Here is an 18,052-nt window from a genome sequence, read left to right on the forward strand (position 1 = left end):
CCCTGTTGAACTTTTAATCATTACGTACAAAGTGCCACAGAGTAAAGCATTTGAATTTTTCTGGAGGCTTATGTACCTCTTGAGAAATCAATACTAGGCAAATAAAAGGCAGAAATACTTTACTTACTGAACTAAGAATGGGAAAAGTTTGCATAATTTCAACACAGGAATCCAAAAAGGATCTTAGACAGCAGTTCAACAGCTTTTTAGATTTATTTTTTTGTATAGTTTCTTCCTCTTTCACCAGCAAAAAAAAAAAGCAGGACAGTTGGGGAAAAAAAACATATATAGCTTCCTACACACGTGTCCATTAAAGTCTCCAGATTGAGAGTTACATCCTATCCAAAAAGCTGGAGAAGAAGTAAAGCATGTGCTGTTGAAAAGTATATCAGCACCATAGGTAGACATACTGAGTCTGGCTATTGTCAGAGAAATGCCATTATTTGTAGCAGTTTATTGGCAAAAGACATGTTTTTAATGTTGATCCTGCACAAATATTTGTTAGGCAGTTGCAGAACGTGAATTAAAGCTATTTCTTGCTGGGCAAGACCCCAAGGTTAGCAAGCTGTAAGTTAGTAAGACAAAAATATGCTAAGCCTTCTTCACTGAGTTTCACATGTAGATGCTGTCACAAAGTATAGTGTGTATGGCTTTTATTTTCTTTTCTTAAATCATCTAGTTAAAAAGTCAGTACCCTTCAGGCAGATGACATTGATTACTAGCAGAAATTAGATTCTGAGTCTTAGCAGAGAATTGCAATCTGCACTACCTTGTGTAAAACTCTACACTTGACCAAGACCACTCACTCATCTGGACTGTGGGAGAATGGAAAAAAATCAAAATATAGATCCTCTTCACTGGATGCTAGAAAGATGCAAAAATCTTCCTTGTTCATCTTTAATGAGCCTGTACCCATTGGTGTAAGTGAATATCTGTGCTATCACATCAGCACTGTTTGTTTCAGACTGTTGTGTGGCTCAGCACAGCTGCATTTTTTATATGGTCACATATTATGGATTTAGTCATTCCCAAGTTGTGAATACTGAATTCTGCAATCCAGAAATGCACACAAAGTACTGCTGTTTATTCTTATGTTTAAAACATCGTTGCATTTCTACTTAGTAATTCAAAGTTACAGACCATAATTTCAGAACTCAACATGTCTTTTAGTCTTAACCATCCCTAGTCTTCTAGACTTCAGTAATAATAAACAATTAAATGACATGATTTCAAAGAATTAATTAAAATAAATATATATAAATCTGCACAGTAGCCAAATGCAGTTGTCGAGTGTTACTGTGGGAGATCTTTCCCTGTTTCAGGGGTTCTGTCTCCTGGTATCTCCCTCCATGGAAGTTTTGAAAACAAAGTTTCCTCACAGCCAGCACATCCAGGCTCTGAGCACCACAGACAACTTAACAAGAATGAGCTGCTGAGTCCTCTTCAGGGCCACATCTCACCTATTTTAGCATATTGGCTGCAGTTGCTAATGTAAAGTAATAAAACGCTGTATTCATAGTGTATCTTGCACCTTTGGCAAGGCAGATTTAGTTAAAAAAATCTGTTTGACTAATTCTTGTATCAAAGAAAGACATAAATCTCCATGATCTGTGCTTAGTTCCGCACGCAAATAACAAGAAAGATTTATTTGGAATTAAAATGAGAATGTTGTTGAAATTGATTGACTTTTAATCATCATGACGACAAATTGAGTTTAAAGGCAGTACAGATCATATGTATTAAGTAAAATATTGGAAAATATACAGTATGTCACTGATGTTGGCTTGGGCCAGTTATTTACAGTATGCTAAAAGAAACTTAAAAAAAAAAACAAAACCTTACAATTGTTAGTATGCATGTTTTCCATATTGTTTCAATAATTTTTGCTAAGTTATATATGGCTGATTCATCTTAAGACTCAACTATCTTTAACAGCTTCATTTGCTCTCCAATATCTGAATGAATCTTTTTGAAACTTCGTAATTTATACTGTATTTCCATAGTCGTGAAAAATGACCTCCTCTGCATTTTTTTGATGAGCTAATATCATTGCTTCTTGGGCTGTTAGTGTTCATGCTCCATTAATAAATCTTTGGATGTTTTTCATCACATGTGAAAATAATACTTCTTTCTCTTTTCCAGACCAAAAAACATGTTGGTGTACAACTGTACAACAGGCGGAATCAATCCTTTCTTCTGGGGAGAAATGGGTAAGATCTTATTTAAAACCAGAATTATGTCAACTGCCAAAAGCATTACTTAGCCAAGCTTTGAAGAGGTGCTTTCCTACATCTAAGTAACATTCAACTTCTGTCATTCACACTGTATGTGAGAGACCCAGTTGTAGTTAGTGAGGGTGCTGTGAGCAAAAGCCCCCAGTGATGAACATTCAGTTCAGGAAAGCATTTATTTGATTTTCACTGTGAGCATAATCATCTAGTAGCCCCATAAAGCACATGCTTTGCTGAATTGAGATATTAGCATGGTGGAAAAATGAATAAAGAACCAGTCCCTTGGTTCTAGAAGAAGCTCTATATAGCTGTAAGTGGTAATCTTCCTTGTTTTATTTGTAGGGGTTGTGGGACTTGGGATGTTTTTTAGGTGGGTTTTTGTGCTTTGAAATCATACGTGGAACCTTGAGATTGAACCCTACATCCTTATAAAGGAAGCATTAACCTTCACAAATCAGAAGACAAGAATATTGAGAGAGTAGCCTTTCTTCTTCACTCTGTGCAGAACAGTTTAAATGGATATAATTATAAATATCTGAGAAGGCAAACCTTGAAATGATAAATATGCCTTTTGATAGTAAATGTTGTCACTGAAAGAACTCAGATGATTTTAATGGCTCTTCTTCAAGTGGATGTGCTTCTGAGGCAGGTGTGAAAGAAAGGGAGACAAATTCTGACACCATTTCAGTGGGAAATTGATGCAGAAGCTAAGTAGCAGAATTTGGTCCAGCTGTATACTGCGAAATACTGTGTACAAGTAGTACACTGATGGAGAGGTGTATAGGTCCTGATTTGCCTCTATCATTCCATCGTTTACATCTTTGCACTTAAAAAACAGGATGCTGGTGAATACAGTGACTTTGCTTTGCATTATTTAACAGGCAAACTTCAACTCAGCAGGGGAACAGACCATAACTTGACTTTCAGAACATGACAGGTCTGAAAATATTACTGTTGTCCTGCTATGAGATTTGATCAAATGGTCTGCCAGCAAAGATGTTCAGAATTGTCTGTGCTGTGAGAAAATTCCAGGCTCCTGACAATTTTTTAATGAAAGATGTAACGCTGTGGTTTGTCAGTCTGAGAAGACAGGAGAAGCTTCGTAGATTGTTAGAAAATGCAGTGTCAGTGGTTTACAGGCTGGTTTGTCCTAGTTCCATGACTCCAGAGTGGAGGGACCCACAGATCCACACCTCTGGAAAAGGGGATAAGGGAGAAAGGGTAGAGACATGGGCCCCAAACAGCAGCAACAATCTGAGGAGAAACAAACTGATTTACTAAGTAAGGTATCAGAATGCAAGATAACACACTATAACACAATATAATACAATAGAATTAGACTTGGTGCTAATAAATGATGAGAGAGCTAATAAATGATGTCCAAGAGCCAAAGGCCTTACTCTAATGCTGAAGCGTGACGTGCAGTTGGTTCAAGCAGCAGGGAGAAGAGCTTGACAATTGAAAAGGAAAAAAGGGATATCAAGTGACCTTGCCAGGGGTTATATCTTCTCATTGAACACAGATTCCTCTGGGGTATGCAGTTCTTCTTCTCTTCTGGGACAGGTACCTGGAACTGGAGCATTAACTCTTTAACCCCCCATGCACTACGTGATGTTAATGTTGTGGAATATCGGTAGCACAAAATCATAAAGCCATGAAATGCAGCCAATCTTCTTGTAAATTCAGAATTTCTGTGACTTTTCTACAGGAGTGTTGTGGTTTAACCTAGCAAGCAGCTAAATACACAACCTTTTGCTCACTCCACACACTTTGTTTATAAAACAAGTGATGCAAAAAGCAGTTGCTTACCACCCACCTATCAATGCCTAGCTGGCCCTCAAGCAGCAGCAGCCACTCTGGCCAATTCTCTTCAGTTTTATAGTTTTTTCACATAACATTGTATGGTATGGCATATCCCTTTTGGCTGGTTTATATCAGTTGTCCGAGTTCTGTTCCCTCCCAGCTCCTTATGCCTCCTCCCCAGACCTCTTGCTGTCAGGACAGTATGAGAAGCTGAGAAACTGAAACATACTTGGCTCTGTACAGCACTGCTCAGCAACAAATAAAACATCAGTGTGTTATCGTTTTGGTTTTTTTTATCATAAAGCTAATACATAGCAACATACCATACACTGTGAAGAAAATAAACTGTCCCAGCTAAATGCAGGACATGCTAAATCCCATGCTAAGGGGACTAGAAGCAAATGCAAAGTTTCTTACAGGCTGCAACTTTGAGCACTAGCTAGCATAACATTACCACCTGAAGTTTGCCTGTGTAACCTATTATCAGTGTAATTTTACTGATAAAAATAGTGATGCGTAGTTGCTTTGTAGTTGATCTTATTTAACTATTGCTCACAACTTTGAATTTAACAAAGAAAATCTGAGTGCAGCAGAGACTTACATAAGCACTTTAGCTTTGTAACTAGAGTGAAGACAGAATTTTCTTCTCAGGTGACACTGGGTTTTTTTCCACTACTTCTTGTATCCACAGTTTTCCTTTCTGAGGCTTTTCAGAGCTATGCTCTCTCTCTGAGCTATGAGTTACCACCATGTCGTCCAGCCACTGCACAGACCTGTCAGTTCCCTCTTTCAGTTACAGGGCAGTTACTCAAGATGTCACCCTTTCCCCTTCCAAAAGCCCATTTCCAATTGTGTTTACCTCTGCTTATGCTTCACCTTTCAGGTTGTAAAATATAGATGCTGGGTCTCTCCCTCCAAAACAGGGTCTGTGACTGGTCATGGATATGGAGGGTTTTAAGAGTGAACCTAGAAGCTAATAAGAAAGCAGGCTGTGGAACAGAAGTCATCCGACATAGGAGTGAACAATTTTTTTGGTGCAGATATAACCTGGAGGCTGCAAGTGGGAGAACCTGTACTGCCTGGTTAGGGAGATTGACACTATGACCAACTTTAGGAATCATGGGTAAATACAACAGAGCTGGAATGGGAAGGAAGAAAGGAAAGAACCAACAGAGTAATTGAGTCTAGAGTGAGCCGAGGATGCCCTGGGTACGGAACAGAAAAGATTGAGATAAGAACATGTTGGGTACAAAGATGATGAGCTCAAAGAAAGTGGAGAGAAAGAACTAGAAGAGAATTTCCTAGAAAAATACTAAAGTCTAGATGAGGCTCAAACATCCACTGCAGACTGGCTTATCTCCAGATGAAAATAAGCTTCTTTTTCTAAAATGAACATTATGATGTTTATTTCTTTTACAAATAATGTTATTCCCTGGGATTACTAGCATCTTCTGTTATTACAGTGATTGTCCCCACCATTACAAAAATGTGGTCAGCCAACTGGGTATTAATCTAAAGAAGTAGATTCTGCTTTGCTGCACAGCAAGTCTTACTAGTCTGACTGTGTGAAGTACATTTTGCAACTTCAGCTCAAACATAAATCTTAAAGCATGCTTTAAAATGGTGCTTAGTGTGTGAAAATCTACTTTCAATTTATTCTTGGCAATCTACCTATGAGAGACGGGTGTCTGATTCTCCCTATGCTAAATATGCCTTTGAGTTACAGAATTTGCTGCATTTTTCTGTAATGGTAGGAGGGGGAAAAACATTCCCTAAACCATTTCAGTAGCTCCCAGAGGTGAAGTGTTTCTGGATCACTTTTTTTTTTTTTTTTTTTTTTTTTTTTTTTTTCTGGAGTGACCCATATATTTCAGAATGTCTGTTTGTTGGACTTTCTCTCCAAAACACAAATGTTTCTAGGATAAAAAGCCATTTTTAGTCTTGTGAAGTTTGAACCCTTTTCAAAAATTAGGAGATAAAGCAGTCATGTGTTCAGACAGTGGGAGGTTCATAAAGAATACACTTTCAGGATTAATTGTTTGAAATTATGCAAAACTGGCATTTTTCTGAGTTCCCTTCAGTAAGTCTTTTAGATTGGTCTCACTGCCCTCTTGTGTTTATTTTAAAACAAAATTGCTTTCATTTCTGACTTCCAGAATTTTGAATTTTCAGCAATATCTGCTTTTTGATAGAGATGTTCTCACATGAAGAGGACAGCATAATTTTAACCTCGTGTATCAGTACAGGTTGAGAGATTACCTGCTGGAGAGGAGCCCTGCAGAGAAGGACCTGAGAGTCCTGGTGGAAAACAGGTTGGCCACAAGCCAGCAGTGTGCCCTCCTGGCCAAGAAGGCCAGTGCCATCCTGGGGTGCATTAAAAGGCCAGCAGTTCAAGGGAGGTAATCTTCCCCCTCTGCTCTGCCCTGGTGAGGCCTCACCTGGAGTACTGTATCCACTTCTGGGCTCCCCAGTACAAAAAAGACAGGGATCTCCTGGAGAGTCCTGTGGAGAGTGACCAAGATGATAAAGGGCCTGGACCTGGTCAGTTGCTGGGTGACCTGGGTCTGTTCAGCCTTGAGAAAAGAAGACTGAGAGGGGATCTGAATAATCTGAATAATAGATATCTTAAGTGGAGGAGACAAAGGGACATGGACAACCTCTTTTCAGTGGTCTGTGGGGAGAGGACAGCAGCCATAAAGTGGAGCATAATGTGATTCCAGGAGGAAATACTATTCACAACGACGTACAGATGAAAACTTGATATGTGGTATATTAACATCGGGATTTGAATTGAGACAGAGCCATACAGACAATATCAAAATGATCACAGTTCCAAAATATCAGTGAAACTGATAGGTTTTCATGAGGAAATGAAGTGACCAAAAAAGACTAAAAGAAATTAAATGTTTATAAGCAGGTAAGAACTTAGACATAAACTGTCATTTAGTGTCTCTAGGAGAAACTTCCCTGAGGGAAAGAGAAGCAAACTTCATGGGATTGCTCTCCTGATCCATAAGCTCTGGGGATAGAATTGTTTACCTCCTAAATCTGCCATTGAGAAGAGTCACTCTTCAGATGACAAAGCTACTGACATGTTTATCAGCAGCCTGTGTCTCCTCTTTTAAAGCTGGCTGCACAGCTACTTCCTGCATTTCACCTCTGCAAATGCCCTCCTTCAGGTTCACGGTCTCAACATATTCATTTTCATGAAAAGCTTTTGTGGGTGCTTGCAGCATGGTGGAAGGCTCCTCTGACTGGGAAAATGATTTTTGGGGGGCAACTTCTTTCCTACCAACCTGTTTCTCTCTGAGTTTCCGTATATATTGAGCACAATTACCACAATAAACTAATCCCTGTTCCCACCTGCTGCTGCCAAGCTGGGGCTGCACAGGCTTAAGGCAGAAACCTGTGGAGTTTAGAGGTAAATATTGCCTGCCAGGGCATGTTTTCAGGCTGAACGCTGTGATTATGCTTGGAAATACAGAAGGTAATTTTCAAGTTTTCTTTTAGAAAAATGCATTTCTATCTGATGATAGGGAAAGAGTTTTAATACTTCTACTTTTCATTTAGGACAATGAGAGAACATGCTGCAAAGCATAAGATTTCCACATCACTGTCCACAAGATGACTGCAAAATAACCACATCATTGCAGTGTGGCTACATGAAAAGGACGTCAGTCAGTTCTATCTAGTGAAATGTAAAATTAGTTTCAGAAAATCTGGCCTTCAGCCATTAAGCATGCTGAGTAATGGGGAAAAAAAAAATTAACAATGAATTTGCACTCAAATTAAATGGAACTATTCTAAGTTTTTGTTGTCTCAACTTTGTAGCTAAAGACTTCTCCAGATAAGTGTTTCCTGTTGCTGTTACCTGGTACAAGTAAAGCAAAAATCACTATTTGAATTGCATTAATGAGCTGACTGCAGATGCTTGTGAGGACTGTCTGAATATATGACTGAAATCTGCTTATCTAAAGATGATCTGGATATTTCTGTAACTTCCAGATTCAAATCTGATTTTCTGTTTGTAACATAATCTTAGACTGTAAACTATAATATGAGCACAGATTGCTGTCGTAACTCTCAAACTCACTGGAGGGCAAATGGTTCAACTTAAAAAAATAAAAAGTGTACATATTCTTTGGTTAGCTCACTGGTGCTCAGAAAGAGCAGCACCATCTGCTTGTCAATCCCTACAATGATAGTCTTATATTCAACTACTGCAGTTCCGTTAAGCCTTTCCAATATGCAAACACTGCAGTTAGTTTAGGTACCATTTCTGTGGCTCCATCCCACTGCAAGAACTGGGCCCAGAATACCATGTGCTTTACCATACATAGTGAATGAAATGATTTTCACTGTATTGGGAGTTTTTCAAGTTAATAATGCACCAGAATTTGCTGCCTCTGTGCATCCATCACTCACGTGAAAGCAAGCTACAGTACTTGATGTTGTAAGTCACATGTCATTTGAAAAGACTTAATTATGGCTTTTGAGGAGCCATATAATATAGTGTTATGTGTACTATATAATAAATATGCAGGTTCTTCCTGACTCAGTAATATTAATTATAGTTAATAATTGTGTTTTGATAGGAAAGTTGAGGCTTGCCAGTATTAAGTCTAAATGCAGCATGTTTTAAATAAGCAATACAGGGAGTTATCTCTACTTTGCACAGGTATGATCTCACCTCAAGAAGTGTGTGCAGCCACAATAGCAGAAGGACATAAAAAGTATTAGAGAACATCCAAAGAAGGGTTGTAAAAATGGTCTAGAGCACAAGATATTTGAGTATTGGCTGAGGTCCCTTGGTATGGTCAGGCTGCAGAAGAGAAAACTGAGGGGAGACCACATCACAGCCTACAGCTTCCTCATAAGGGGGAGTTGGAGGGGCAGGCACCTTTCTCTTCTCTCTAGTGACAGTGACAGGTATAGAGGGAATGGTATGGAGAGTGTCATCATCATCAGGAGAGTGTCAGGAAAAAAACCATAGTGGGTGGCTGTGCATTGGAACAGGCTCCCCAGAGTAGTGGTCAAATTGCAAAGCTTTCCAGAATTCAAGGAGAATTTGGACAATGCTCTGAGAAATACTGTTTGATTTTCAGATAGTCCTGTGTAGAGCGAGGACTTGGAACCAGTGATCCTCCCTTACAACTCAGGATGTTCTATATTCTATGGTTCTGTTAATGCCAGAAAGGACTACAGGACCATAGTGTCCAAATCCTGGTTACGTGGTTCACAGAACTATAGGTTAAGCACCATAATTTGGACTTTACTGCAGCATGTCAGTATGACTGTGCCCAGCTCATCTGAGTACCTGCTTTAAGTAAAATGCCTGTTCTTTTACAGAGCAGTATGTCATGTCCACATTCAAAAGAAACCCACTGGAACAGGCCTTCAGAACACCCAACGCTCACTTGACATCCAACTACTTAATAAACCAGTACTGGATAACTGTTAGTCACAAGGCTCCTGCCATACTCTATGACCTGTACATGAGGCTCACAGGAAGAAAGCCCAGGTAAGAATATGCATTCCTTCAGCCATCTCCACATGCACTGCTGTTACAGAGAACAGATCTCTAACTTTTGATAACTGGCTTCTTCAGCATGGATTCCCTGGTCTTTCACCAAACTAGGCCTTGTCTTGAGGAGATTATTCAAAAGAAAAAGAACTACATAGGATAATGTAGCATTCCCAACCTTTCCAGATTCCAGAGCACAGCACAGGTTTTAAACTGACCCAAGAAAGGACAACTGCATTAAATTGGTCTAACCAAGATCCAATGTTAGAACCACTACCACCAAAAAAAGTTGAAGAGTGTATAGTAACTTGGGACTCCTTGCTGAGAGGCACCCATTTGCCATTCAGACAATCGTTGTAGAGAGGTTTGTTGCCTACTGGGCACCCACATTTCTGACATCAAGAAGACCCTACCAGGTCTGATAAAGCCAGAGGATTACTATCTGCTCCTGCTCCTTCAAGTTAGATCACATGAGGCTGCAACAAGGAAACTACAGAATATTAACAGACACTTTTTGTACCTTGGAAAGATGCTGAATGGATTAGGAATACAGGCAGTGTTCTCTGTCCTCCCATTTGGAGGCTGTGACCCAGCTAGAATGAGGAGAGTGGATCATTTAAATAACTCTCTGCATGTATAGTGTCATGTTCAGGGTTTGGGGTTCTTTGACCTTGGATGAACCTTTAAAAGATCAGGCATGTCAGTGTTGGATGGGATTAAATTGGCCAGATGGGGAAAGAACATTCTGGGCAGCAAGTTGTCTGAACTGACTAGCAGAGCTTTAAACTAGATTTGATGGGGGAAGGGGATATACTTCTGAGTAAGAGAGAAGAGCCAAGGAACACTGACGCTTTAGTGTGCCCTTGTGGCCAAGAAGGCCAATGGTATCCTAGAATGCATTGAAAAGAGCATGGCCAGCAGATCAGTGGAGGATCTTTTACACTCTAATCTGCCCTGCTGAGGCTGTATCTGGAGTACTATGACCAGTTCTGGGCTCTCCAGTTGAAGGATAGGGAGCTTGTCTAGTGTAGAGCTACAAAGATGATTAGGAAACATCCCTCTTAGGAGGAAGGACGGAGAAACTTGGGACTGTTCAGCATGGAGAAGAGTGAGAGGAAATCTTACCAATAATTACAGATATCTAAAGGGTTGTTGTCAAGACGATGGGGCCAGGTTCCTTTCATTGATATTCAGCAACAGGACAAGAGGCAACAAGTACAAACTGTAACACAAGAACATGAGAAAGAACCTCTTTACAGTGAGAGAGCACTGGAACAAGCTGCCCAGAGAGGCTGTGGAGTCTCCTTATCTGGAGATATTGATAACTCACCTGGATACCTTCCTGTGCAATCTACTCTTGGGAACCTGCTTTAGCCAGGGAGTTAGACTAGATGATCTTCCAACCCCTACAATTCTATGATTTACACATCTCAGAGTTTCCCAAGCCAGGAGAAGACATCTCTTATTAGAAGACTGGGTTCACCTGTTTGCATCCCTGGCTGATGTGCTTCTCTGATTCCTTTCTGATGGTCTGCTAGAGAGGGAAACTTGTCAATAAGAAAAATCATCCAGTTATCCAGTAGGCAAGAATTTCCCTAGAAATGAAGTAAAGTTGAGCAAGAATAGGCTGGAGTCTCCATGCTCTGCTGAAACAAGCAGCAGTAAAGTCTTGGCACTGATTTTACAATTTACAATTGACATTTTTCATAAATCTGATTGTTGTAGGTAGTCAGTGTACATTGGTCAGAATACCTTCCTTGAATTTCAAGTAGATTTCATCATGCTGAGAAGGATCTGAACTTTCAGATTTGTGACCTGAGCAAACATGACTGAGCAATGAATCTGAGAAGTCACCAAGTCTTTTTCTTCCTTTTTTTTTTTTTTTTTTTTTTTTTTTAATTTATTTATTTATTTAAATAATAATCCTCCTTTACTTGCTACAGGGCTACTTAAGCTCATCCACGTACTGCAACAGTGTGATGGTGAGCGTGGTAACAGCTCATTCAAACAAGCACCTAAGCTTAATTTAATTGCCACTTATCACTCCCACCTACAGAAGAACAAACCTGGCATTTTCTTGGATTACCTTTATGACCATATGCCAGATTTGCAAGCAGAAGAATCTTCTTTGTCAACAAGATTCAGGCTTTATTTCTCTACTGTATCCATCCTCAGCTCATCATAAAGTGATGGATTATCATATGCAACAGGAATTGGGAACTGGTTAAGGTTTTGCAAGTCTACTATTCAGGTACAGTCTATGAGCTTCACTAGTATAGATTGCAGTACCCCGTATCCCAGAATTGGGAAAGTGCAGGTATCCATATCTATGGCATATATAAGGCAGGTAGCTATATCTATCTGCCCTAAACTTTTACATATTTCCACTCCTTAGAACTTCACTTTAAATGTTAGTTCACTTCATGTAAATTGCTAGGTGTCTGGCAAAACTGCCCTATATAGCTTACTCTCATTGCTACATTTCCATCCATGGCCAAGGTAATAAAGTGTTATATATATCATTACTAGTCTCTTGGGGCAATCAGTTGCACTCATGACTCTCTGCTCATGCATTCTACTCCCATTCAGTATGGGAGTAAATAAAGAAATCACTGTTCTAAACATCCTTCTGGAAGGCGAGGTGTGTGTTTTAAGTGTAACTAATAATGCTGTCAGTAACAGGTGCTACTGTAGTTGGGTTTTTTCCCTCTCATTTCATCCACAGAGGAGGAGACACAAAATTGTATTTCTGCTTGATATTTTTCATTACACTAAACCTTAATCCAAACTAGTAAATACTTTGAACATGCCCACAACATCTGAGCTGAACCACTTAGCATATGCCACAGGTTTTATATATGCCTGTTTAGATATCTTCATTTCTCTCTTTGATGCACACTTTCAGCTGCTCAGATAAGTTGCATCGAGTAGTTCTATAGGTGGGGCTCACACTGACAGAAGGCCATATGAATTGTTTTCCAGTGTAACAGCCTATTTTCAAAACAAAAGTAGAAACACACTGTTGATTCTCTTTGTGGGTTTTTTTGTTTGTTTGTTTGCTTGTTTTTATTTATTTTTGGTGGATTGTTTGTTTGTTTGTTTCCTGACAGATTTCATTAGACCTAAGCACTTTAAAGATACTGATGCCTTTTTGAGAGACAGTTTAAGGGGCAATTCCTGATTTTTGCAGTCTGATCATACACATTTTTTTCCTGAGTTCCTTTAAGGTGTTGAAGTATTCAAAGTTTTGTCCCACAGTTCTTGCTCACACAGGCAGAGAGATTAATTTGAAGCACTTTTGAAGTAGTTTAAATAAACTGCATTTAATCAATGTGCACATAATTATTCAGAATGAAAGTTTCCTTAATTTGATGTTTTGCTTCTAAAATGAAGGCCACTTTAACTTAGAGTGGGAGTCTCTATGTATGCTTTAAATACGCTTAGTAAGCTGCACAGCTTTCCTCTGAATTGAGAAGAATCATGTCTTTTTTGCTGTGCTTAATTCTTATCTAAGTGGCAATCACATCTGCATGAGGAGAGGCCAGCCTGGCACCATTCTTCTACAGACTGCCACATTTTATTTGTCACAGCGACTTTGTTACCCTCTAGGCAGCTCAAAATTCCTCATGAAAACAGGTCTGTTTTCCACAGAAATCAGCCTTTTGATGCTTTCTCTTGCCCTTACCCAGTTTGAGAGAACATCGTGTTCTCTCCGAACAGATCAAGCACTGTACATCACAGCACTTTAAAACAACTGCCCCCTACAGGCCTTTTGTTCTCATGACCACTGAGACACTTGTCAAATAGTGAGGTAGGACACCATTACTGTCATTCCCTTTTATTATTTAAAAAAAAAAAAGGGGGGGGGGGGGCAGGGGGGAAGCAAGAAACATGAGAGACCTGAACTTTCATATCCAAAGTTCCTGTCTAGCTGCCCTGAACTGGCTTTCATCATTATCAGGACACTCATACTCCATGAAGGCATTGAGACAGTTCATCTGTGTAGTCCCATTCTCCCTCACCACAAAATTGCCTATGAAAACTTTTATCCACCATGAGTTCACTGCTATGAGAGCCTTCCTGTGTAAGGCAGGACACAAAAATCACTCCAAATTGCCACTGTATTACATGGGGAGAATTGTGGCCTTTATGAAAAACAGAGAGATGGAAGAAAACCCAAGATAAAGAAAAAAAAAAAAGTTGCCATTATCTGAAAGCTGAACTTTAGTAATAAGCTTCAGAACTTGTCTGTGCTACAGAAGCAGCTACCTCTGAATTAGAGCTGACTCAGTATAAGCTAAATCCAAAAGCAGAGCCTTCACTTCAGGCCAAGTCAGGCTTGAGAACAGAAGAGCATTTCTTTGATAGAGAGAGAAGTATCTATCTTATGAGACAAAGATACTTTTCTGGTTGTGCAATCTAGTGTGCTGACTTAGTACTGGTTCATGGATATGCATGCCATGATACTGACTTCTACCCTTCGGTTCAAATCTGTAAATTAAGCCTCAGTCTTGTGTGTTTGCTTTCACATTAAAGATAAAAATAAAGGCTGAGTAGTTGTAAGTTCAGGACCTCACCTGGAGCAGTTTTTAGAATCTTGCTGAGTTGGTTTTCAGCCTGGTACATACAAGTGTAAGACTCATCGAGCACTGCAAGTCTTATTCACTTGGATTGGTAGAAACACCTAGACCAAAACTACAGTTTTTTGCATTAAAACATACTTTCTCTCCGTCTCTGATCCTCCTCCTCTGTTTCAGAATGATGAAGATTATTAATCGACTGCACAAGTCTATGATGCTCCTGCAGTATTTCTCCACCCAGTCCTGGGATTGGTCTTCAGATAACATGAATATGTTAATGGGTCAGCTTAACACAGAGGACAAAAAGGTGAGTATGTCATGCATGTGGACTGCTGAATTCCACTTCTGTTCATCTGCAGCAATTATTTTTTTGTAGATTGTTGAGTCCTCAAATGACATCTGCCTAGGTTACTGCAATTGACTTGAACCTAAAAAAACAAACAAACAAACAAACAAAAAAAGCATTTCTTCTTGTTTTATTCAAGAACTTATCAGGAATCTTCCATTTAGGAAGGTATCAGGAAACCCCATGTAGGAGAATGTTTTCTCCTGAGATGTATTGCTCTTTCTTCTGAGAGAAGTCAATCACTGTTCATTCCAGCTAACATAGCAGCTCTTTACCTTCTATTCTCAGATTTCTGTTTGGCATATAAATCAAATAGATTTGTTTCCACAGCCAAAATGGCCTGCACAAAGAGAACATAAGTTTATATCCTCAATGACCCAGCTGTACTCAGCCCTCTGAGTTGACTGCATACACTGAAATACCTAGTGGAGCTGGAAAGATAAGTGTATTTGTTTCTGTACAGAAACATGTTTCTCCTTCTAAGAAGAAATGGTCAATTCTAGTTTTCATATAACAACTCTGGGCCCTAAAAATTTCAGGCATCCCCCTTCATGGGGGATGTATCTATATAAACCGATGTGCTATACAGGGACCTCAGAAAGACAAATATATATGGTTGATTTAATAGTTATCACTGGATAACTGTAGCATTCTCAGTAGTTTCTCATTCTAGTTTTCTTAGTGTTTCATTTTTGGAAAACTAGGAAACTCCTTCATGGTATAATTTTCTCCCTCATCTCTTCTGGCAATATGAAATTTGGTAGGAGGCCTGGAAGGAAATCGCTTGAAAGGTTTTGGCATTTTTATCCACATTGGTCTTAATGGGCACTGCATGAGTAAGTTTAGTTAACACATGGTGAGTTAGCATGAACAATATGAAAAATGTTTCTGTCTGATTTAAGTAAGTCCCCAGACAGCAATTACTTTGCAGATCGTCAAGCTCTGCTGTAGTCTTTATAGGTTTGAAATACTACTCCTTTGGAGTGGGGTTGTAACTGAAAGACTGAAGGAATACAAAGATTAGGTAAGCCTGAGTGCACTTTTGTTCAGTATCTCCTTTCAGAAGGGTACTTAGACATTCGCATCAAACCAGTCTCACATGAAATTCTCACACAGATTCCAAAGACAGGAGCCAAGAGATTTCTTCCCTACTCAGTACAGATAGTGCATGCAGAAAATTCAAATGGCTAAGAGCAGTGGTACTGCTGAGACTGTAGCAGATGTAGAGGGAACCTAGCTGGTAATTCTGAAGCACTGATGCAGATAAACAAAAAGGCACAGCAACAAGGACTTCAGTGCAAGTTAGATACTGATTCAGACTTCCCATGTTGCTTACATGATTATGGATTATCCTTCACATTCTGTGTTGCCACCACTATAATGAAAGCAGTGTAGGTATTTTATGGAGAGTATAGTTCCTTATATGTATCTGACAGACACACAGGGATCTGCAGAGTAGCTAACCTACCTTATACACAGATCGCTCAAGTGGTTGCTATTCTAATACCGAAGTTCCTTTACCAAACCAACAGACCTAGATTGCATTGAAGGTGAAAGAAAGGATTGGGTTTTTTTATATCTTCCCTTTGAAGGCTCTGTAAGTAAGAAATATCATTTACTTCACTGCTCCATTAAAAAACAAACAAACAAACAAACAAACAAACAAACAAAGATCTCTCCAACAAAACCACTTTCTCTTTACAAATAATTTACAAATAATTTCTTTGTTCTAATAGACAGACAACAACCTGAGAGCTTGCTATTAATTTTTCCAGTATCAGCACTGAAATTAACTAATGAGCTCTGCAGTGAGATTTATTCATGCCAAACAAATCCATTCTATGGATTTCTGTCAGTCTAGATGCTGAAAGTAAATGCAGCACAACACAGAGTTGCAACTGATGCAGAGGCACCTATTGATTCAATGTTCAGCTCATTTATTCACAATTAACTCCAGTGTTTAAGTGGAATACCATTTTTCTTTCGTGATCCTGTGTAGGGATTGGTGCACATTCACATGTATTTATGTACAAGTGTCTACCTGAAAGAAAAAGGTTCATTGTTTTCTGCCAATTAGCACTAAATTTTTACTTGCTATTCTGAAATTTCTGGCTGGGTAAATAACTAATTGACAGCTATGAAATACACTTTTTAAGTGTCCACGAGTTCATTGAAACTTAGTAGCTTTAAAAACTTAGTAGGGATGGCCTTGTCTGGATCACATCAGTGCTTAATGTGAACTCGTTTTGAAGACTTGCACTTAACTTCTGCTGTTTGTCTTTATATCCCAGTTATACAACTTTGATGTTCGTCAGCTGCATTGGTCAGAATACATTGAAAGCTATTGCCTAGGTGCTAAGAAGTATTTGCTAAATGAGGACATGTCTGGCATCCCTGCAGCAAAGCAGCACTTACGAAAGTAAGTAACATCCAATGACAAGGACCAGAGCTCCTGGCTCTTGCAATATGTTATTGTTGAATGAGATGGAGACATATATATATAGCATAGCTTATTTAATTTTATATCAGAGCATTATCAGCACTTCATTTTAATTCCTGTAAAAAAAAAAGAGGACTTAGAATCACAGAATAATAATTTTTTCAGGTGGAATGGACTTTAAAGATCATCAGGTCCAACTCCCTTGCAATTAACAAAGACATCTACAGCAAGATCAGGTTGCTCCGAGCCCTGTCCAACCTAACTCTGAATGTCTCCAAGGACAGGCTTCCATCACTTTTCTGGACAACTCATTCCAGTGCCTCATCATCCTTCTTGTAAAAAAACTTCTTTCTTAAGCCCAATCCAAATCTCCACTCTTTTAGTTTGAAACCATTTCCCCTTGCTCTATCATAACAGACTCTGGTAAAGAGTCTTTCTGCTTCCTTCTCGTACTCCATCATTAGATACTGAAAGGCCACTATTAGATTCCCCCAGAGCTTTCTCTTCTCCAGGCTGAACAGTCCCAGCTTTCTCAGCCTGTCTTCATAGGGAAGATGTTCCATCCCTTAGATCACTTTGTGGCCCTCTTCTGGATGCACTCCAACAGTCCATATCTCTCCTGTGCTGAGGAATCCACATCAGGACACGGTGCTCCAGGTGAGGTCTCACCAGTGTAGAGTAAAAGGGCAGTACTACCTCCCTTGATCTGCTGACCACACTTTTTTTGATGTGGCCCAGGATATGTTCAGTTTTCTGGGCTGCAAGTGCATATTGCTGGCTCATGTTCAGCTTGCTATCCACCAGTATGCCCAAGTTCTTTTCAGCAGAGCTGCGCTTCATCCTTACATCCCCTAGCTTGTACTGATAGCAAGGCTTGCCATGACCCAGGCGCAAGACCTTCCACTTGAATTTATTGAACATCATGATGTTCATCAGAGCCCACAGTACAACCCTGTGTAGGTCTTTCTAAATGGCATCCTGTCCCATGGGCCTGTCAACATCACTGCAAGGTTGGTGTCAAATGAAAACCTGCTGAAGGTGCACTCAATCCCACTGTCAGTGTAACTGATGAAGAAGTGGTCCCAGTACTGACCCCTGAGGGACACCACTTGCAATCAACCTCTACCC

General features: G+C 39.6%; 1 protein-coding gene across 5 annotated transcripts in view; it reads left to right on the forward strand.

The window, feature by feature from the left end:
• Positions 1 to 18,052, forward strand: part of FAR2 (fatty acyl-CoA reductase 2) — a 137,569-nt gene that overhangs the window by 112,477 nt on the left and 7,040 nt on the right. For all 5 annotated transcript variants that reach the window (XM_072326377.1, XM_072326380.1, XM_072326376.1 and 2 more), the window contains 4 exons: positions 2,143 to 2,210; positions 9,384 to 9,555; positions 14,316 to 14,445; positions 16,776 to 16,903. In XM_072326377.1, coding sequence (XP_072182478.1) covers positions 2,143 to 2,210; positions 9,384 to 9,555; positions 14,316 to 14,445; positions 16,776 to 16,903 — 498 coding nt within the window. The remainder of the gene's footprint in view (positions 1 to 2,142; positions 2,211 to 9,383; positions 9,556 to 14,315; positions 14,446 to 16,775; positions 16,904 to 18,052) is intronic.

This window comes from Excalfactoria chinensis, chromosome 1 (assembly GCF_039878825.1).
Source record: "Excalfactoria chinensis isolate bCotChi1 chromosome 1, bCotChi1.hap2, whole genome shotgun sequence".
Taxonomy (NCBI): Eukaryota; Metazoa; Chordata; class Aves; order Galliformes; family Phasianidae; genus Excalfactoria; species Excalfactoria chinensis.